Here is a 23,413-nt window from a genome sequence, read left to right as displayed (position 1 = left end):
CAAATGAAAAGAGATTTTATTAAATTGAGAATTTTGCTAAGTAAAGTTTAATATAAACTGTAGATACTTAGTTGTAGATTTCAAGAAAAATTGCTAAACGAGATAAAAATTTGTTTTAATAAAATGAAAGTCTTGTTAAATGAAATTTTTACATGAAGTGAGAGAAGAAATGTTTTCATTTCATCTACATCAAAATACTTATTAAAGATATTAAAATTTTTTAGATCTTATTTTCAAAATTACTGTAATTAAATGCTGTCATCTTTAACCAGAAATAAAGCTTTGTTTACAAAACGGCATGCTAAATAGTCAATTATGCAAATTGATTTGTGATGACAACAAAAGTAACGAACCTAAAGTTAGAAAAAAAGTTTGTTGTTTTCAGGTATTAGATAAACCCATGCTTTTTGGATTGATTTCAAATGTTATCAGTTAAACCTATACTTTACTCATTGTTGAATATCCTACCAATTACAAGTAAATGGAGACAAAGCACTTATAATTGTTTACTAGAATTATATTGTATCTTCATAACTTTATTGATTTTTGCTCATTTGACAAAAGTAATTAGAGTATTATGATGCAAGTGAAGCAGAAGTGTGAAAACTGTTAGAATTTGAATTCAAACAGCTCACACCTTGTAGCATCCCCAGTCTGGAAGTGTGCTTCAGAAGATGATATCAATAGCCCTGTTGTCATAGCATTTCCATCAAGCAACTAATCTTCCATCATTTCTTTTTAAGGTTTTATAATAAAATTTTATTGTATACTTTTCCAATAGATGTTACAATATTTGAAAGATTACTGTATGTAACATTAGTAAAATATACTTCTGTACATTTTCTGTTGTGTCATTCATTCTTTCTTCCTTTTTTTCTGTGTACTTTACAATACAATATGCAATGTTACTGTATAACCTTGCATAGTCCTTTATTTATTATTTTTTCAGTATTTATTTTTATTTTCAACTTACAATGTGTTTTTTGGAACATAACCCCATCGTAAGTCAAGGAAGACTGCATATAATTTTATAAGGAAATCAGATATACACCATATATTTATTCATGTTGCTTCTAACACTTTTGATTAAAGTGTTGACTTCTTGTAACTATTGTGAAATAATTCCATTCTTTATTTAAATGAATTTATAGTGTTTTAAATGAGAGTAAGCAAAATACATGCTTGAAATTTGAACTTTGATAATTATTTAAATGAATCAGTTGAAATTTTTAAATTATTCTTCAATATCATTCATAGGTTAATATTTAGGTTTTAATAGGTTTTATTATTTGAGTACTGGTACTACATATTATATATGCAAATACTTAACTGCACAACACGTCGGGATGAATATAAAAGTGCGACTCACATGAACCAATTAACTGGTGTACGATTAATATTTGAGTGATGAACGTTTTCATAAACCCTTCTGGACTCTTCTTCAGGCTTATTTTTTATTCGAAACAGGCTGGCAGTTACCATTCGATTTTATATTCGAATGTTAAGAGATTTCAGATATCGTATGTGCATGCATTCCCCGTAAGATATTTAAATATGATTGAACTCATCATATTGTTCAATCATATTTAAACATCTTACGGGGAACTCATGCACCTATGGTATCTGAAATCTCTTAACATTCGAATATAAAATCGAATGGTAACTGCCAGCCTGTTTTGAATTAAAAATAAGCCCGAAGAAGAGTCCAGAAGGGGTTATGAAAACATTTATCACTCAAATGTTAATCGTACACCAGTTAATTGGTTCATGTGAGTCGCACTTTTTATATATGCAAATAATTAAAATTATAAAATAAAGAGTTTTACATGTAAAACTGGCTCTGCTGACCACTTGAGTAAATTATAATTTTCATATTAGAAAAAAGAGACAAATAAGACAAAATAAAATCAGACAAAGAAACACTCTGAAAATTTTGTTTTATTCACAAATTTTACAGAAACTTGCATAACTAATGTTCTGTCATTTAAGGTGGCCTTAGTTTTATTAGTTTAAGGTGGCCATTTAAGTTTTATTTAATGTGAGTGGGAGCTGGTGGAAAAGTTTTTTTTTTCTCTTTTATTTCTTAAAATACATTTTTATTGAAAACATTAATATTTATTTTAAAAATTTTAATGTTTTTGATAAATATGTATTTTGTCTTTGTAAGTTTTTTTGAATCGTTGCCTGTTGGCATCTGTACTTGACTGCCTATTTAGAATATTTAAGTCATTGCTAATGTCACTAAATCAGTTCAGCATCTTATAGAAAACTTTAAGTCTCAAAAATGATTTCTATTATTTAAAATTTTTAATATATGTTTACATTAGATCTACCACAATTCAATTTATTTTTCATTTTTTTCTATTAAATGGTTTGTTACATTCATTCAATCAAGTTTTCGTAATATTTTTATCAAAGTTTTGAGTATCTTGAACTTTTTGTGCCTTATAGAATATGTATTTTAAATAGTTGTATTAATTTTGTTTTTTCTCTCACAACTAGATGCATAGACAGACACTGGGCATCTTTGACATTGCTCTTTATTCAGGAATATCTTGTCGACCAATATGCATTTCGAGCATACTCCCCTCTTCTGTCGACTTACATAATAAAATATGGACATGAATTTTTCATATTACAAAATGTTTTATATTATGATAGGTTACAACGTACCTTTCTTTTGAGATATATTGTAAGGAGGTGCTATAGTAAAAAACAAATAAAAGAAGATACTGTTTCAGAATAAGCAATAATAGTTGTATTAAATTGTATTTCAATTTATGTTTGAATTTGGGTTTAATATTGTTAAATTAAAGTCAATTTTCTTAAAACTTTTGAACAATTATCAGAATATAATTTAAATGTTAAAACTATTTCATAATTTAAACTATATTTAATCAAAATAACATTTAACTTACTTTATTTTTATTTTTTATTCTAGATTTCAAAGCACAAACAATTGTTAAGCAGTTCAGAAGAAAAACTTCGTGTTATGCAAACATCGTTAGATAGTAAAAATGAAGAATTAAAAACTCTTAGGAAAGAGTGTAATAATTTAAGATCTCAGGTAATACTTTAATTTTTAAGTAAATATTTTATTATTAAATATTTTAACAACATTTATTAATTTTTAAATTTATTTTCTAAAGTACTACAATGTATTTATTATTTACTTACCTGATGAACATAATATTAGGTTGACGAAGAGCGTGTGCATTTAAAAATAGTAGACGACAGACAAACAGAAATATCGGGAACTTGGGTAAAGGAGCGCAATAATTTAAGACGTCAGTTAAATGAAATAAGAGAAGAAAATATAAATTTGAAAGAAAAATTAGAAATTCAAGAAAGAGACTGGCAAGAAAAGGTAAGCATTTTAATGGATTATATAAATCATATTTGCAAGCATTATTAATAATATTTCTATTAGAAATTTATATTTCACCTAATTGCATTTGTATAATCTGATTATATTACAACTATAAAAATCTCTAACTTAAATTTTAATTTATTTATTACATAACCTCAACTAAGTAGTTATTCAAATACAGTAGAATCTGCTTATTGTGATCACACTCTAACTTTCTTTTATTGATGATGATCATTGAATGACAATATTAAACAGAGTAAGTAAATAAGAGAACAATTAATGTAAATTCTGATTTTATTGACTCCAATAGGAAAAAGGCATTTAAAAAAATATATACAGTCGAGTCCGCATAAGTCAACATCCCAAGGGGAAGTGAAAATGTGTCCAGTTATCCGATATGATGACTAAAGCGAAGTTGAAAAAAACCACAATACTATAATTAGGAAAATACAGTAGTGCAATGTATGGTACCTCTCTGACCTTCCATCACTGGCACTAAAGTTGGTTTCTACTCCAAGTACCCCAGCAATTTCCATCACCTTTTTTTTCAGTATCAGTCCTGAAACAGGAAGATTCGATGAACGAATTCGCTTTAGCCAACATACGAGAGCATCTTTGACATCTTTGTATGGAGACTTTCTCTGGCAATTTCAAGACAGCCGTGACAAAAATCCAAGAAAAAGTTTCTTAATTTCTTTTTTTCTTCAGGATTCCCATCAATGTTGTTTTTGGAAGGTTTTTTTGTTTTGCAAATTCGGCTTGCAAAGTTTTCTTACATTCAAATTCAGAAATAACTTTGTATTTTTCCTTCAGCATAAGTGTTGTTAGCTTTCAGACACTCATTTCTAACAGAAATGTGAAACACATGCTACAAATAATGCTTGACGTGAGAAAATGCAAAATCAGATTCTGCTGTGTTGTTGATATAGAATGTATATTTTCTTTTTGTTTATCTGTTACTATTTTATATATAAAAATACATAAAAAGTTAAGGCATTTTTATTAATATGTATATATTAATAAATAAGTCAATTCCCCTCCCGAAAAAAATGAGTTCACACCACACTACGTTGTGTGAACTCATTTTTTCAGGAGGGGAGTCGACTTATCAGATGTCTAAACGCGTGTGGGACAGCAAAAGTATGTTGATTTATCCAGTGGTGACGAGTTAAACGGTGTTGACTAAACCAGAGTTTTTTTTTAACATTAATGCCTGTGTAAGTTGGCCAGGACCACAGAAAACTGACTACTTAACCCAACAGTGTTGAGTTATACCTATGATGACTTATGCAGACTCGACTGTATATACAAAGTAGTTGGAAAGTAATTAGGCTTTGAAAAATCATTATAATTTTTGTAATAATAATGCAATCGTAATAAAATTTGTGTGTGTGTTCATCAATTAATAGAATTTTCTAATTCCTGCATCAGTAGTGTGGCAATAACTGAGAGTCTGTATGTGCAATGACCAAGTGCAGATTGCTGCACTCTATAAAATGTGGAAATCACTGGTTGCTGTGCAGATAATGGTGTTCGGTGAAGGGATGGCATGCCACAATCTGTCTGTAAACAATCAAGAATTGTCATTCAATACTAAAATAACAATAGGTATGGTTACAGATTCATGGAAAAGTGGCTATCCATCAATATCACAATCTGAGGAAAATGTGTCACTTTTGAATGGTACTAGAGCCTACATTGAATTTTAAGGTATACATTATTTACAGAAAAATATATTTCCTTTGACCATACATACATAGATGGGTCCAATCTACTTTCTGTCCTTTCACACGCTGTACGAGGCAATAACAAATTCCACACGGCGAAGTCGACCTTTTTTTGAGGCTCTCATTCGCCGCCAATGTGTAAAATAGTTAACAACGTCCTCCAGTGGTAGCACATCGATTTAATAATTACATTTAATAATAAAAATATAAAATTTGCCAGGACAAATAGTATTATTTACAGAAAAATATATTTCCTTTGACCATACATACAATACATACCATATATTTTTCTGTAAAATAATACTATTTGTCCTGGCAAATTTTATATTTTTATTATTAAATGTAATTATTAAATCGATGTGCTACCGCTGGAGGACGTTGTTAACTATTTTACATATTGGCGGCGAATGAGAACCACAAAAGAAAGGTCGACTTCACCGTGTGGAATTTGTTATTGCCTCGTACAGCGTGTGAAAGGACAGAAAGTAGATTGGACCCATCTATGTATGTATGGTCAAAGGAAATATATTTTTCTGTAAATAATACTATTTGTCCTGGCAAATTTTATATTTTTATTATTTAAGGTATACATCTTTATATCCAATTAATATGTTACAGGTACTATACATGTCATCATCATTGTGCTAGAAATATAAGAAGTACAGTGATTTCTCAACACCTAGTTATTTTCCATCCATCATCTATAAATTGAAGATTTATTAATTATAATTATTGTTAATAATGTTATTAATGTTTTTGACAAGACTATGTCTTGTCTATAAAATCGTATTGCCGTTTTTGTTACCAGCTTAGAGATATGAAGGAGTACATGTCAAGAGTTGATATTTGGCAGCAGAGTATTAGGTACCCAAATCATTTGCGCATAAAAAACTCCAGATTTGTAGGTAGTCAGGGGACCGAGAACCGAGGCAAAATAAAATACAAAAATGAGACCCTCTTCTACAAAACAGGCAAAACAAGGCACCTCACCCACCGAAGTCAGGTGGGGAGAGTACCAACCCACAGTCATTCTAAGAAGTGAACTCTGACCTTAGGACTGAACACGTAGTATCTTCTATGTTAAAATAAAATTTGTAATCTAATTTTGTAAATTTGGGAGTGCTTCAAATATGATGTTAAAACAGGGTTATATGTGGTTACAAGTGGGTTTTTTATTTAACATTATCTAGTATAGTAAAATCATGGGACCGATAAAAATTTGACAGGTAGGGCAGAGGGTGCTACCGCATGACCTTCGTTCTTTGACCTCACTTTGCTCCTAAACTCTAATGAGGAGAGACATCTTTTTATTTCATTTAGTTAACCTTTCGATTCGACAGCCATGCCGATCTTGGATTTATATTATATCTTTACACTATTGTAAATATCACGTAGCTGATCCAAATTAAGTAAATTATCAGTTTCTCAGTTAATTTTTACTGGCAAAACAAACGACGCAGAACAGGTGGTTGAGGTCAACAGACAAGGTAGGACGCAACCCAGTATTGTTTGTGCAAAATAAAAAAATAATTTCGGATGATACAATAGCCACGATTATTTTGTTCAAAAACGGGAAATTTTCGTTAGGCATCGACAAAAATTCAACTCGGGCCGACACGCAACAGAAAGAAATTTCTACATTGGATAGGGGATAGGTTAATTTCACCGAAAATGCATTGTGGATGACCTCGTGGTCGTGGCCGATGAAATTTGAACGATCACGCTCAAAACCAGCGATATCAAAGAAGATTGGAGAATGAGAACGAGATTTGCCTTGAGCGTCAAAGTGATCCCGCTTAGTAGTGAATCTCTGAGATATAGGGTTGGTTGAATAAAAAGTAGTAAATTCTTTTACTACAATTTTTCTAGCATTTACTAGAAGTTTGATGAATAAAAGTTAGTAAATGCTTTTACTAACAGTAAAAGGTAGTAAAAGCAAACAGTAAAAGCTTGGTTTTATTCACTTCGATTATAAGACTAGAAAATGCTTATAAATCTGTGAATTAAAATAAGTAAAAGCTTCCTTTTTTAAGTAAATACTTCAAAACATTGAAGTTAGCTCTACAGCTACCTTTAAAACACAAGTAAAAGGTTTCATATTCATATATTTTTGATTTTCAACATAGAGAAAATGGCTTTGTTGTATCCAACAATGTTGTCAAGAAAAACTAAGCAGTATAGACCCAGAAACAATACGATAACTGCCTATTTCTGGAAATTATGTCGATTTGATGAAGAGAATGTGGAGTGGATTGCCAACCACTTTCTTGGTTGTAAAAATGAGACAAGGGGAGGTGCCCTTTCCTCCAAAACTAAAATGATGATATTTCCTTGTATTAAAATTGTGGAATATATATATTATTGATTTTTAAAATAAAGTTTATATATTTTTCTTGAAATATTTGTTATTTATATTCTTCTCATATATATGTAGTTTTATGCATATTTTTATATCACAATTGAGTGTTTTTGATTTTGAAGTTGACCAAAGAATGAGGCTGTAGTAAGACTAAATGCACAAATAAATAAACCCCTCATTTGCTATAAATTTATTGGTAATGACAATTGACATTTTTGATATTTAAATAAGAATAATTTTAATTTTAATAAATATCTGTTTCAAATTATACATAAATTTTATGTATAAACATTCTAATAACCTGAGTTTTGATTAAGGCCAATTTAGTGCAGTCGGGTTATTCCCAGTCTGTTTCAGATCTGTCTTCTTTTTTAAGTCGGTTTTCATGTTGTTCAGCTTCTTCATGAGTTGTTTCTTATTCATCTCAATTGCATGATTTATCTTCAGTTTTTCAATCATTTATTGAAGGATGATTTCTTCTTTTAATAGCAGGAACTTGTTTAACAGACTTGTTTAATAATATTCTATATTTTTTTAAAACATTTGCAAAGATTAGTTGGCTTCCTTCTTCACATGGCGACACCATTTTGATAGTGTTGATAGTAGTAAGCATTGCCAATATTTACTTAAAAGTGTAAGCATTTACTAATAAGTAAAAGTAAACTTTTATTCACACTCAAAAAAGTAAGTACTTTTACTTCAAAGCTTTTACTTACAGCAAGTACTTTTACTTTTACTAATTACTTTAAGCATTTACTACATTTTATTCAACCGGCCCATAGTCTTGTCCCAAATACGGTTTTGCCATTTTAGTTGTTATAATTATAATTAATATAGTTGTTTTGGGACATGCTAATTCTGATAACATTAAGTGATTGATGACAATATCCATGATTACAATAAGCATAGTCATACAATACAAATACAATATTTGTATTTTATTCTAAAGAAATTTATATTAGTAATTTTCATCAACTCCAAACTACATTAGCTGTTTTATTATTATTTTTTTTAATTGATGTTTTTTATGTTTATTAACAAATGTTATCTTCATTATATTCAAATTTTTCTAATTTGTACATTTGTTAAAAAATAAGATTATATAAAGAATGAGAAATCTGTTAATATGTAATATAAATGAATTATTTGAAATTTCTTTATGCTTAATAACATTTTATTAATATCTATACTGTCGACTTACCATAAAATGAACACTGATAAAGCACATTTTGTCATTGTCACAATGTTAATTTTCATGTGATTTTCATCATAAAATTTTAACAAATTTTTGTTCATTTTCGAACAAAAATTTTCCTGAATTTGTTAAATCGAACTGTAAATTACCTTTACCTCTCCCAAGAATGAATGCTTTTTACACTTTTTAAAGTAAACAATAAAAAGTGGCATTGTAATAAATGTTCCATTTTGAATAGAATAGATTTTCTTCTTCTAGTAAGCAAGATGGGTTCAATCTCCAATTGTAGAGCAATTCAAACATCTGGTTTTAGTGGAGCATTCTACTGTACTCAGAAAATAGGAGTTAAAGTTTAAAGATGCTTACTTCTTTAAATGGATGCAGTTCCATGAAAATGTGCTTTCATATCTGGGAGTGCATACACTGATGCCAAATTTGGCTTCTTTTTTACTCTTTTGGTGCCAGAAAAAGGAGTTTGTGCCTTTGCTACTTTTTGGTTCCTGTGTGCCATTATTAATATAATTGAAACTTATATGTCATACTCTACACAATACTGTCAGAACTGGTGAGAATATTGTTTGATGAAAGTGATGATTTCATAAATGAAGGCAAGATTGACGGTGATGATCAGCCATCTAAACCTTCTTTCAAGGATATAACAGACACAATACTCAGTACCATACCATATGCCACTATCTGCAGTTTGAAAATGACACAGATGAATATCTAAAGATGTCATTTGCAATAAAAAAATATTTTTTACTTTTTTTAAACAATCTTCATCAGAAAGAAAATCATGGATTTCTTTTAATTTTTTTTTGTTTAACCATTCTGATATACTACTCCATACTTAAACAGTAAATACCATCTTCTCTTCATTTTGTTTGATTTGAAAATTATTTAGAATGTTAATTTATTTTTGTAAATATATTTAATTTTATTTAGTACATTAATTCAAAATATAATTTAGAGGTTTTGATTGTCTGTTATGTCTTAACTCCATAAATCATACATTCTTGATCTTGGCCCTGAAAATTGTTAACATGAATTTTAGATAAAGCAAACTAACAACTGTCCCTAGTGGTTCATATTAATGCTTGTTGACTGTATATCAGAATTGATTATCTGGATTAATATTAACTTATTAATATAAAGTAATTTAAAGAGAATGCATTCACAGAAATTAACAGAACTAAACATACAAATAAATTAATATATGCAAATATATAATTTATAAATGCAATACATACAGAAAGGTAAGTATATACAAGTAATCTAATTAAATATAACAATTTTTTTCAATAAGATTGGAATTGGATTGGTATTATGAATTACTAATTATTTTATCCTTTTTACTAAGCTAAAATTAGCAATATTTGCCAGATATAATTACTCACTTTTATTTATAAAAGAAACTACTAATTATTTGTTAGATTGTAATTGTACTATCAAATTGTTTAACCAGATTGAGAAAACAAAACAGGAATGCGAAAAGAAAAATGAAACGTCAGTAAAAGAAATAAAAGAAAAGATGAAAACTGAAATTAAAAATTTGGAAGAACAACAAAAGATTTCAAAGAATCTGATAAGTGAATTGACAGAAAAGTTACAAAAGGTAAATTATTTTAGTTACTTTTAATAAATGATAAGAAATTTAACGTTTTGATTAATATTAAACTTTCTTATGAATAATAATATCAAAAAGAATTTTTAAAATATTTATTTTGTTTATTCTTATTTCAAAATGTTATGATAGTGATTTGCAATCGTAAGGCTTGGTAGAGGCAACCATCAAGTAAACAAGCAAACAAGCGAGCAAATGGCTTCACAAAACAAACCTCACTATACTGGGATTAGAACACTTTCTGTCTATCCTTATTCACATTTTATGAAGTGACTAAAGATATGCATGTCATCCAAACAAAATATAAGTATCGTCATTATCTGCGAATTTTTTCAACCTATGTATCAAATTTCATCAAGTTCCATCCATTTGTTCTTGAGATATCAGTTATTATCGATATTTTTTAATTTACTTAAAAATTCTTTTTCTTTTCTCCTTCAGTCAGAAAAGTTGCATTTCACGAAATGTCTACTTGGGGTGCACTTATCATTATGTTCGTCATTTTAATTCTAATTTTTTTTTTTTTTTTGACAAAATTCTAATTTTTAAATAACAGAATATTGAGCTTATATAAATTATACTAGTCTATATTAATTTAATGTTCGAACTCTGGATTAGAGATGGGAAAAATCCAGTTCTGCTTCTGAAACTGGAATTGTTGGAACTGATTCAAGTACGAAACCACTTCTGATAGAAAAGTTTCTTGGAATTGCTTAGTCTGTTGGACTAGACAGTTCTATGGAATCATTATGTTCTGTCTGAATTGCTGTTGGACTTGACGGTTTTTCATATGTATATATGATAATAGAATATTTGTATCTTTCTGTTCTTAGTGTTTTGGTTGATCATCACAAAATTTTTCTTCCTTATTTTCTGGGACTCTGAGGGAAATATACTACCATTACCCTGGACACCCCTCCCCTCTCCTGATTTTATCCCCCTTATTAATTCCTAAACCTTTTGCTCAATCTGTACCGAATTTTTTTTACTTATTTTCTGGGACTTGAGGAAAATATAGACTTCCATGAAATCTGGATGCCCCACTCTCCTCCCGATTTGATCTCCTTGACACTTCATGATAACCGTAACAACAGTAGGTTAAAAGTCATGGAAAATTGTCAATTAGTTTTATGTTCAAATCCAGATAAAGAGTTCACTGTTTTGTTAAAAACTATTTATAAAAATACAAAATGAAGAATGTATTAGTAGTTCTGGCACTGGAACTGTCTGGACACACTATGTGGAATTGTTTCTAGTATTTTCAAGTCTGAAGCTGTTTTAACCAGAATTATCCATCTCTAACTCTTGATTGTTTGAAATTAGAAGGTACCACTGCATATTTATTCTTTATTGGATACGTATTCAAATTTTGAAAAAATTTGATGAGATTAATTTTATTATTCTAGTTTTATTAAATTATGGACCATTTATTTATCAAACTGTCTGTTAGTGATAAAATAACTATTATATGTAAGGGAGGGAACTGTCCACACTGAAAGGGAGAGAGAGGACTGCAACAAGTCAGACAAATTCAGATGAGGGAAGGGGTTGATCTTCAGTGGATGTCCATTTATTTTATGAAATTTTATACAATTTATGCATTTTATTATATTTATTTCAAAGTTGCTTGTATGTTTTGTTTTGTTTCTAGTTATGATAGTTATCATTCATAAAGTGATAAAGGTTTTAGTTTTGTTGGATGTTTGAAGAAGGGAGGAGGTTATGGAAACTTGGCTCATCTGGGATAGGAGAGGGAAGGGCAGTAAAAATTTTCAAGAAAAATGCAAATGTAATTTATGGACAGACCTAATGGAAAACTAGAGGATTTGTACATGACTTGTTTTGCCCATATTCTACAAAATTGTACTTATTATTTGATGTAACCACCAAATTATATCGAAAATCCTGCAATTATTTTTCCTGTCAGATCCATTATTGATCACATACAAATTCTGCACAGTAGATATTGGATTTGCACTTATTAACGACACAAAACATATTCATACATATGATTCTATAAATTACAATAAAATATCTATGGAACCCAAAGTATCCTTACTAAGATTGTATCCTTATATTAATACTGACATCTGTGAACTTTCTGAGAGTACAGCAACAACCAAATAAACCTGAATGTGGTGTACATAAAAACAAACAACTTACTGGAATATAAATAATTAAAATAACCAACACCTTAATATTTCCAGCAACGATAAAATTATATTGTATACATAAAATTGCTTTTATTATCTTCTTAACATTTGGTGTCAAAACCTGATACAATTCAATATGATCATAGATGAATGCATTCTCATTTGTTGAAAATATTTAACTTGTCTAAATTAGAGCATTTTCTGCAGATACCATTTAAAGGTGTTATTGGAAAAATTAAATTCTTAGCACTTGCTCCGAATGATAATTTGAAATATATTTCAAGAATTCTTTTCAAATTCATCTTTCCATTTATTTTTCCACTATAGGGAATCCATATGTGACATTTTTCATCTTATGGACTTCCACGGATAAATACATTGTAAATAACTAATGTAGTTGTTTATAAAGCACATGAAATGAAAAACCAGTGATATCTCCTAAAACATACCTGTAAACCTTATAGGTACAAAAACTGCCATCAAGAATGCATATATCAATAGGTTTTAAATTATTAGTTTTATCTTAGATGTACACGAAACACAATACGGTATGAAACCTTCTTTCAAAGACTACAGTTTACATTCATAATTATTTTGCTATAGAAAGTTGTGATATCAGGAACGTCAAGTAATATTTCTGATATCAAAAGCCGTAATGGTGCTGTGTCTTACGCCTAACAAGTTTCCCCCGGCCATGATGGAATATCTGGCATGGTTGTTAAGCTCCCAGGGAAAAAGGGAAGTGAAACAATTGTAATCATTCATAAATTGTTTTTACATTCTAATGAAATTTTAACAGTATAGAATTACTGTTTGTATTTTGATTGTAAGCTAAAATTGAAGCTAAAGAAATTAATACTCTGATGGGAAGGGGGTTCTTTGAGGACTTGGTGTGTGGAAGTGTGGTTTGTAGTTCTTGAGCATGGAAGCTATCACCAAGTAGCTGAGCAAGAGGAAGTGGAAAACGATCATAATGAATTATAAAACGAAGGTGCAAGGGAGTACTTTAAATAGTAGAATGAGGATCTCCAATGAAATTCCAAGTCTGTGAGGAAAGGTGTTGAGGATTCAAATTCGAACTCTTTGTCTCTACCGTGTAAATCTCTAACGAAAAAGGACTCTTAATATTATTGTCAAGATTATAATATACTATGCAAGAATTGATGTGCTGTACGTTTTTTGGATAAAATTGTCGGCAAATTAAATTATTGTTCTGTTACATTTTGGTTCGTTGTCTTTGTCTTGCTTCACCTGAGAGCAATGGATCAACTTCCACAAGTGTCTGGTTTATTCTGTTCACTTGTTCCTTTTATTGGCCCGTTGTAGAAATGAACGAATTTTTTTGTTTTCAATTCATTCTATCTCCAATCTCACAGTGCTGTCAAGAATTTTCATTATATACAGTTTTAGTATCGATGCAAATGTCATTTTTAATAAAACAATATTACAGTTTTCAAACACACACTTGGTGGTGCATTCATTACAGATTACAATTCCTTTCACTGTTGCTTTTTAAAGTGTATAATGTGATGATAATTCCTTCAAACTGTTTATAATGAAATAAACTTTGGAATAATTTATAATGAAATAAAGCTGTAATGCACTGCAAAGTGTGCATTTGTAAACTGAAATATTATTTTATTAAAAATGACATTTGCATTGATACCAAAACTGTATATAATGAAAATTCTTAATACCACCATTGTGGCTTTTGATGTCAGAATGATTACTTGATTACTGATATCACGACTTTCTACAGCAAAATAATTATGAATGTAAAATGTAGTCATTGAATGAAGGTTTCATACTGTATTGTATTTTGTGTACATCTAAGATAAATCAGTAATAATTTGAAACCTATTGATATATGCATGCTTGATGGCAATTTTTGTACCTATAAGGTTTACAGGTATGTTTTTGGAGACAATAATTATATTGTATGTATGTTGTTTATAAGGTAAACCATCAGAAATCTGAAGTAAAATAAATAATTTTTTGTATCAAAATGTAAAATAAAATGGGAATTATTTTATTCATTTTTATCAAAAAAATTTCTTATATAATTAATTAAAAAATAAATATAGTCTTATAGATATTAATCACTTTAATATGATGAATTATACCATTCAACTTTTAAATTTGTCACAGGTTTGTGCTATTTGCTATTACTTGAATAACAGTTTAACTTCTCTCACAATTTAAGAAAATGTTGATTAATTTAGCTTTTTGATATATAAAAATAGTTGCTTTATTTTTAAATGCATTCTGGAGTAATTCTTTCTTAGATTTCTATTTTTAATTGGTAATGTATATGTAGTATAAAATACTATTTTTGTTTATTTTTTGTGAAATATTTTGTCGATTTACCAAAATTTATTTCATATTATTAGAAATTATTTTTGTTTATGTATATGTATTTGTAAATATTTTACATATAAATATGCTTGTATAAGTATTTTTCAGAGACTTTTTAAATTTGATAGATTTATAAGAAAAAACTGAAAAACTACAGTTTTTAAGGAGCAACTCTAATATTTAAGGCTGGTTTTTCAGTATAACTCTCATATTCTTTTCTTGGCATAAATCACCTCAGATTAATATTCTGTTTTCTATATTTTTTTTATTGTTCTCAATATCATAGTACTTGACTACCCGTAGGATATACTAGATTTTTGACAGTTGTATTTCTGTGATTTATTTTCAACAGTTTATTTGCAATCTTGGTGTCTATAAAATAGGGTTATTGTTTACATTTGGAAAGATTTTATTCAATACTTGATTTTATGAGATTATTGAATATACTGTTAAAAAAACAGTTTCCAACAAACTCAAGAATTTTTTGAAGTTCCTTAAAAAAAAAAAATAGCATAACAAGCAAGTTATGAAAAAGCATTGTTACTATTTACATATATATATATATATATATATATATATATAATATAATATAATATAAAATGCTGTTTTTTTTCTGTTAAGAAACAAAAATAATTTATTTCTTATCAAGATTATTATTTATGATAAAAAATAATTGTTTTATTCAATATACAAATATCTACCAAAATTGAGTTTCAATGTAAAGAAGATAGTGATTTCATTCCAACAAGTTGAATTGTAATCATTCATAAATTGTTCCTACATTTTAATGAAATTTTAACGGTATACAACTACTGTTCATATTTTGATTGTAAGCTAAAATTTGAGCTAAAGAAATTAATACTCTCCATGAAAAAATTTACTCATGTTTCCATATTACAATAATGTGATAAATGTGAGAAAATAGAAATTTGTTAAACATCATCAATTTAACAAATTTTCATCTCTCATAGTCATCACATTTTTTCTCAATTTACAATTATTTAAAAACTGTGAAGTTTCTGTAGATTTCAAAATATATATATATAATATATATATATATATATATATATTCTATATTTTAAATAATACTTTCTTTATTATTAATATTTTGAGTCAAGAAACTGGCCAAACTTCTACAGTAGTTCAGTATTTATATTGTAAATAATAATTTAATAAATTGTTTAAGAAAAATAATCTCAAATAAATTATATTTTAATACAGAAAGATGATGTCTTAAAAAATACAGTTGATAAAAATCGTAATCTAAATAGTCAATTTCGTAAGGAACGTGATGAATGGCAAGCTGAATTAGCAGAAGCAGAAAACAAATTACGAGCTGAAATTAAAAGGAAAGAGCGTATAGAACGAGAATTAGAACAAATTAAATATCAGAGAGACGAAGAACTGCTTTCGACACGTGATCGAATCGTACAGTTGGAACGTGAACAGAGAAGAGCTCAAGTACAAGGAACTCAGCTTCAAGAAAAAGAAGAAGAAGTGCAACAACTGACGAAAGATATAGAAAAGATAAGATCTGAATATGATGATCTAACAACTAGATACGAACACTTGGAAAAAGATTTCGTCGAAGTTAAATCTCGATTTGTAACCGAGAAAGAGCAATTACAAAATAAATATTCTACAGTAAAACGTGATTATGATAAAGTTTCTTCAGAACTGAAAACATTTCGTGAAACCTATAACAATCGATATGAATCATTATTAAAAGAAAAATCAGAACTTCAGGTAGGAGATTGCATTATTACACTTTATATATTAATTTAATTTGTATAGTCAATTATAATAAAAATTTATTTTAATACAGCTTAACACTAAATTTATAATTTATATAAATATATATAATGTAATATACAATAAACTTAAATAAATGCATTAGAATTAGATTTTACTGATAAGTCTTGATAAGATATTTAAAACACCTTAGAGAAAATTAATAATTATTACTATTACAAAGAAGTACAGTAGAGCATCGTTTATCTGAAAGCTGATCAACTGAAACGTCGATTAACCAAAAGCATTTCAGTCGGACTGTGTCGTGCTGAATCAAACGTTTTTGATACTAGATTAACTTTCGAAATATAATTTTTTTGTTTTTATAATTTTCAATATATTTATTTTGTTTGTACAAAATAAAGAAATAATTTTAACGATATAATAACCACGATTATTATTTTAAAAAATTTATGTTAGGCTTAACATCGATGAAAATTTGTCGATGTTAAGCCCCAGTCCCCAATTGATTCAGATAAACAATGCTTTACTGTATTTACATGATAAAATACCACATTTTGTCATTAAAATGGAATTGACAAAAATTTTGTTCATTTTCATAATAAGCAAATTCTAATGCTGGATAAAATACAGAGAAAATTGGTTTCAGCCTTTCTTAAGAATGAAGATCTTCCTGAAGTAAATGCTGATTGATGATGATGTCTCTCTGTATACTTATAAGCAGGGCCGGATTATCGAATAGGCAAAGTAGGCAAATGTCTAGGGCCCGTAATTCAGAGGGGCCTGGCTTCAGTGCAGAAGATTTCTTTGTTTCAAAACGAGTTAAAAATTATGTAAGAAATTTGATAGGACAGAAAAGGCTGTATTTAACAATTCCTACTGAGCTCCGCTCGACTGGCCATTACCTAAAAAAAAAAAAATAATAAAAAAAAAAGGTCAACAGCTACCCGAGTGTCAGAAGTAATGTACGCCACGAGATCTCTCGCACCATCCAGAAATATTCCTAGGGCCGCCTCTCGTGGTAGTACTGATGTATGGTTATGATTTATTTTCTAAATCTAAACTTATACTTCGCGACATCGCATATTCGATATAGCATTCAAGTTGCTCGAGTGCGAAGATATTACAATTCAATAGTGTTTTATAAAAGAGTTAGAAAGGGTGACACTACGGTGTGACTTGGGGTGACACCATGATATCTGCACCGGGTGTCACCCATGCTAGCTACGCTAATGTCACATTATATAAGATTTGTTTAGAAGCAACTTATTTAAATGGGGCCCCAATTTATATTTTGTCTAGGGCCCGCTAGAGGCTTAATCCGGCACTGCTTATAAGATATTACATTTATTTCTGTTATAACTGAATTTGTTCAAAAATAACTTTAACTGCTATTAATTAGAGAATTGAAAGTATTTTATAAGTATTTGTAATAAAGTTATGTTCCATAGAACTTAAATGATATAGCATTCAAAATTACATTTAATCTTTAATTTATCTGTGTAATATTAATTGAATAGGAATTTCATAGATTATTTTAAACCTTAAAAGTTATGAATAAACAGGAACGAATAATTGCTCTCAAGTTTTTAAGATTTGACTAATATAATAAAACATTTTTCTAACGTAAATATTAGTTTGCAATCTGTCAAAAGGTTTACATTGCAGATCAGTGTCCCATTGGATTAATCATACATGGTTACATATGAAATACAGAAGGGTTACAAACTTTAAATAATTATGGATATTTTACAATTAGAATGTAACTAGTAATGTTAAGTATAGTTACTAAGGTCAGGTAATGAGTTAACGGATTTTAGTTTATCAATTAAAGTTTTTTAAAATCTTTAATTGAAGATGTCAAAATAAAATTTTGTTTTGCAAAAATAATTTTAAGAATATTTAGATTTAAAATCACAGTGTAAAACTCAAATCTTAAATTTAAAATTATTGATATATATCTACTAAATGAATAAGTTCTAAAATAAAGAGTTGAAAGCATTAAAGAAGAAAAATCAAGATTTATTTTGTTTATTTTATTCAGGATAGAGTTAAAGAACTACAAGCAAAAGCTGCAAAATATTCATCTTGGGACCAAGAAAAAAGAAGAATGAAGGATACAATTGAAGAAAAGGATAGTTTGATAGAATCATATCGTAAAGAAGAACGTCATTTAAAGGATGAAAGGGAACGATTAAGAAAAAGGGCAAGTATTTATGAAACAATAGTAAATTGATTTAAGCAATCAAACAGTAATACTTAAAAATTTTACTTTATTTTTCAACTTAAATAGTTGGAAGAAATAAGTAAAAAACTAGCAGATGCAGAAAGAGCAGAAAAAACAAGTAGATCTCTTTCAGTCATAGGACGATCAGATAGCATGCGAGAAGACTACAAAGCAGAATTAGCAGCACTGAAAGGAGATTATGAAGGTCGTATGACAATGATGAACTCAGAAATGCAAAATATGCAAACTCAAATTATATCGTTAGCTCGAGAGAGAGATCAACTTAAAGAAAAATTGACGAGTTCAGAAACCAAAACTAAAGAAGTTTTATCTGGATCTATAAGAAGAGAAAAAATGGTATCAAAATTTATTTAATACGATAATATTAATTTTAAGATGTTTGATTACTGTCAAAAATTCTTTTGCAAAGTAATTTTTATTTTGCTCTAAATTAAAATAAAATCTATATATATATAATACTTTAAAAATATTTAAAGTATTATATATTGTTTTAAGTTATATAGTAAGACAGAATTTTTCTATGATATAGTTATAGGATTGTATTATTGTATCATTATTATTGATTTTAAGATTAGTGACAGTATTTCTAGAGGTGTCAGAAAAAATTAGACTTTTTCTTTGGTTATGTCCGTAAAATAAATGATTACTTGTTAACATATATAATTAACTTTATTATAAAACAAACATAACTTTGTCTCTCCAGGTCTTAAGTGTCACTACAGGTAATGCATGACTGACTGGAGACAAAGGTCAAAGGTACGGGGTCGCCTAACTAGGTCAAGGGACAATTCAGTGTGGCAGTGGCGTGCCGTGACATTTGATGATAGGGAAGCTGTGTTTGTGTAAGAAGCCGACTTACAGGGGCAATAAATTAATTGCGCATCAGGGCCCGTTCGTATTCGTTCGTTCGATAAGCCAGTAAAAACCGTATACTTCTTTAAATGTATTTTTAATAGATTATCTGACGTACTTAATAAATAACAGAGGTAATTATATTGAACTTTCATATTAGATTCAATAAATTCCCTATGCCCTCTAAATGCCAATTCTTGCTTTGAGAAAAAACATATAACATCTATTAATCGTAATTATCTTGTTATAATTTTCAATATTTATTTTATATTGTCTACCAATGTTAAATTCTATTCCGCTTTGATTTCCAAATTGCTTCAATTTTACGAAAGAATCGTCATTCGTCATAAATTTTATCGTCAAAATGTCGAAATTTTTTGTTCATGTATTTATATTTAATTTAGGCATTGATCTTTCTCTTTTAATAATGTTTTCTTTTTCATTATACGGTCTTGAGCCAAAACTTTTTTAAAATAAATTTTTGAATCACTAGCCACGATATAAGGGCTAAAATTAAAATTATAAAAAAAAACTTACTTAGTAAAACAAAATGTGTGACGAACATACATGCCTAGTACAAAAAATTCTTCAATTGTATGAATATACTTTTAAAGAAACTTATAATTAAATATAACTTTGTGAAGAAACGTACATAAAAATAACAAAATATTCTTTTCTTTTTAAATCTTAAAACAATCCACTTAGTGAAATAGCTCCCTACGAGCGGCTAATGAATGGAATCAGAGACGTCCTGGTCAGTGGCGTAGCGAACATAACTGGCGCCCGAGGCACGACACTTTATTGGCGCCTCCCTCCCCCTTCCAGAAACACGTATAGTTTGTCTTGGAGACCGTTTGGGCACCCCTCTGCGAGTGGCGCCCGGAGCATGATACACCCCCTTGCACCCCCTTCGCTACGCTACTGGTCCTGGTAGGTGTGCGGCGCGTGCATGCACCAGGTTGCCAAATCCCGAGGGTGCCGACCAATACCGGTCAATGTCAAATGCCTCTTTTGTCGCGTCATTAGTATATCTCAAAGGACGCCACAGGGCTGTTGTAAATTTTAAACGTTTCTCACCATAGCTGTAAAAATCTAAATATGTTAAAGTTAATAGTCATTTGTTTTCTAACTAATTCATTTTAATACCAGGTGTACACGGAAATCAGTTCCCCACTGTACTGAGCTAGTGATTGGTTTGGTTGAGCTTTTGTTTAAGTGAAATTCTGGCTCTTTTATGCAGGGTTTTATTTATGTCCCCATTCCCTAATCTCTTAATTATTTAACTACTTCTTAGTAGAAATAAGTCGAAACCAGTTACTTTGTACTGGAATATCTGTAGTCTTGGGAAAACATTGGAAAGACAAATTTTTATGAAAACGGATATATAAATCGTAAATTTAAAGAAAATAAATTCTAGAGCTTTTTTGTCCCTTGTACGTCTCATTCATTAAATTTGGTTGTAAATGACGCTGCCAAAGTAACAGTTAATTTTTTAACATTATGCAAGAATTGTACACATTTTTTCTGCATTCCCTTACAGATGGGACATACTATAATCGTAATATCACCAGTTTAACATTGAAATTCGTAAGTAATATAAGATGGGAGAGCAGAATAAACGCAGAACAAATATATCAGATATTTTAATGGATTTTTTTTAAAACTCCTGTCAACTATACAGAACTATCATAAAAACATGCCAGTAAACTCCTATCGGTTGGGTTAAGTTATAAATCTAGTCTAGGGTGGGCAACCTTTTTTATAACATGGGCCAGAATAAATTTTACGTTTTTCCGCGGGCCGTAGTAGTTAATTGACGCCTTTTTGTGACTCGTAATTTTTTTAGTCTGCAAATATGAAATAAATAAATAAAAAGTTAATTACTACATTTATTTCTCTTATCGTTTTCGAAAATTACAAAGAATTGGAAAAATAACTATTAATTAGTTATTTTTCCAATTTAATAATCTATTAAAGATCTCGCGGGCCGGATAGAAACTTTTCGCCAGCCGTAGCTGGCCCGCGGGCCGGGGGTTGCCCGCCGTTGATCTAGTCTACTCGTGATTCACATAATCGGGCGAGGGTGGCCGAATATCTAGCAGGCAGGCGGCTAACAGCCCACAACCGGTCCGGGATATAAAATTATAAGCTTTATGTGTGAAGCATCCACCAGCTAAACCGGGTGACGTTGGTGCTCTGTAAAGCGCATGCGCCAATGCCTATAATCTGGCTGCTTGGAATATGACAGGCAGGTGGCTAACAGCCCACAACTGCTCCAGGATATAAAGCTGTACTCTTTATGAGTGTGTCGCTTCTACCAGCTAAACCGGGTGCTGTAAACCGCATGTGCTAATGCCTGTATAATCTGGCTGATTGGAGACTGACCCGGTTTCGACATTCCTTCCGCCACTGAATTATTCGAATATACAATAGCAATCTTATCGTTTTTTTTCACATGTAGTATAGAAATTTGTAAACAATACATAATGCAGTTATAATAAAATATTAATTATAATTAATTCAAAGTACGTTAAAATATGAAAATTTATATTTTATAAAATTCAAGGGAAGGTCATTAAAAGGTGGAATCGGCGCTTCCATCGCTTCCAATGACGGCACGCCACTGCAGTGTGGGTTATCCCCTGGAGGTTTACATACATAACACCTTTAGAGAAAATAAATATTTTACTTTTTAAAACTAAAATACGATCATTCATTTATTTTTACAAATTTCTTTTTGAGTGATGCTTTAACAAATATTTACATATTGAATCATGTGCTACACAAATTGTTAATTCATAAAAGTTTGTAATTTTTAATTAGATTTTCATAAATAAAAATATTTTTATTTATAGATGGAAATGGCAAAAATGTTATCAGACGAAGAAAGATTAAAATTAGAAGACATCAATGAGCAATTGGATGATGTTTTGCTTGAAAACAAAAGCTTGAAGTTGCAATATGAAACTGATAAGAATAGTTGGGAAATAGAAACTGCTGAATTGCAATCAAGAATTAATCAGGTATGTTTTTTTCTGTTTCAAATATAACAAAAAATCATAACCTAAGATACATAATGATCAACAAACAATCGTAAATCATAAATTAATTGAATTATAGTACAAAAATAATCTGTAATTTTTGGATACTCTATTAATTATTATAATTTGTAACTATGTTAGTCACAATCATATTTCATTTGAATAACCTTACAGAATAGGAAATAAAATTTAATGCCATTTACATTGAAAATATTTTTTCTGAATAAACATATCAAAAACCCAATGTATTACTCATCATCCAACCATCAGTCAGAGTAATTGGACAATATTGTACAACAATTAATAAGTAGAGATTACATGAATAGAAATTAAAGGTAGATGTTAGGCGCTATCTCTTGTAGAAAGTAGTAACTATAATTTTAATATAATTTAGAATAATTTAGAAAAGCGGCCCAGAGCAGAGGTCGAATCCTCAACCTCTGCTTACCATGTGATGCACTGACCAGTGTAAATTTAAAGTTTAAATTTGTCTGGAATGGAAGAGTTTCTTGGAAGTATGGATGATGTAACTGGCCAGCACATCACATGGTAAGCAGAGGTTGTGGATTCGACCCCCGCTCTGGGCCAATTCTTTTCTTCTAGACTATTCTAAATTATATTAAAATTATAGTTATTACTTTCTACAAGAGATGGTGCCTAACATCTACCTCTAATTTCTATTCGTGTAATTTCTATTTATTAATTATTGTGTAATATTGCCCAATTTAATTTGGCTT

At 29.3% G+C, this 23,413-nt stretch overlaps 1 protein-coding gene across 7 annotated transcripts in view; it reads left to right on the top strand.

The window, feature by feature from the left end:
- Positions 1-23,413, top strand: part of LOC136988021 (putative leucine-rich repeat-containing protein DDB_G0290503) — a 72,322-nt gene that overhangs the window by 24,777 nt on the left and 24,132 nt on the right. For all 7 annotated transcript variants that reach the window (XR_010882713.1, XM_067285800.1, XM_067285797.1 and 4 more), the window contains exons 4-10: positions 2,942-3,067; positions 3,197-3,367; positions 10,117-10,266; positions 16,005-16,529; positions 18,580-18,741; positions 18,829-19,119; positions 22,491-22,658. Coding sequence is in view for 6 of the 7 variants with exons in the window: in XM_067285800.1 (XP_067141901.1) it covers positions 2,942-3,067; positions 3,197-3,367; positions 10,117-10,266; positions 16,005-16,529; positions 18,580-18,741; positions 18,829-19,119; positions 22,491-22,658 (1,593 nt within the window). In the remaining variant the exon portion in view is untranslated. The remainder of the gene's footprint in view (positions 1-2,941; positions 3,068-3,196; positions 3,368-10,116; positions 10,267-16,004; positions 16,530-18,579; positions 18,742-18,828; positions 19,120-22,490; positions 22,659-23,413) is intronic.

Source organism: Centruroides vittatus, unplaced genomic scaffold (genome assembly GCF_030686945.1).
Source record: "Centruroides vittatus isolate TY-2023 unplaced genomic scaffold, ASM3068694v2 scaffold_3038, whole genome shotgun sequence".
NCBI classification, from domain to species: domain Eukaryota; kingdom Metazoa; phylum Arthropoda; class Arachnida; order Scorpiones; family Buthidae; genus Centruroides; species Centruroides vittatus.
This window is presented reverse-complemented; position numbering and strand designations above follow the sequence as displayed.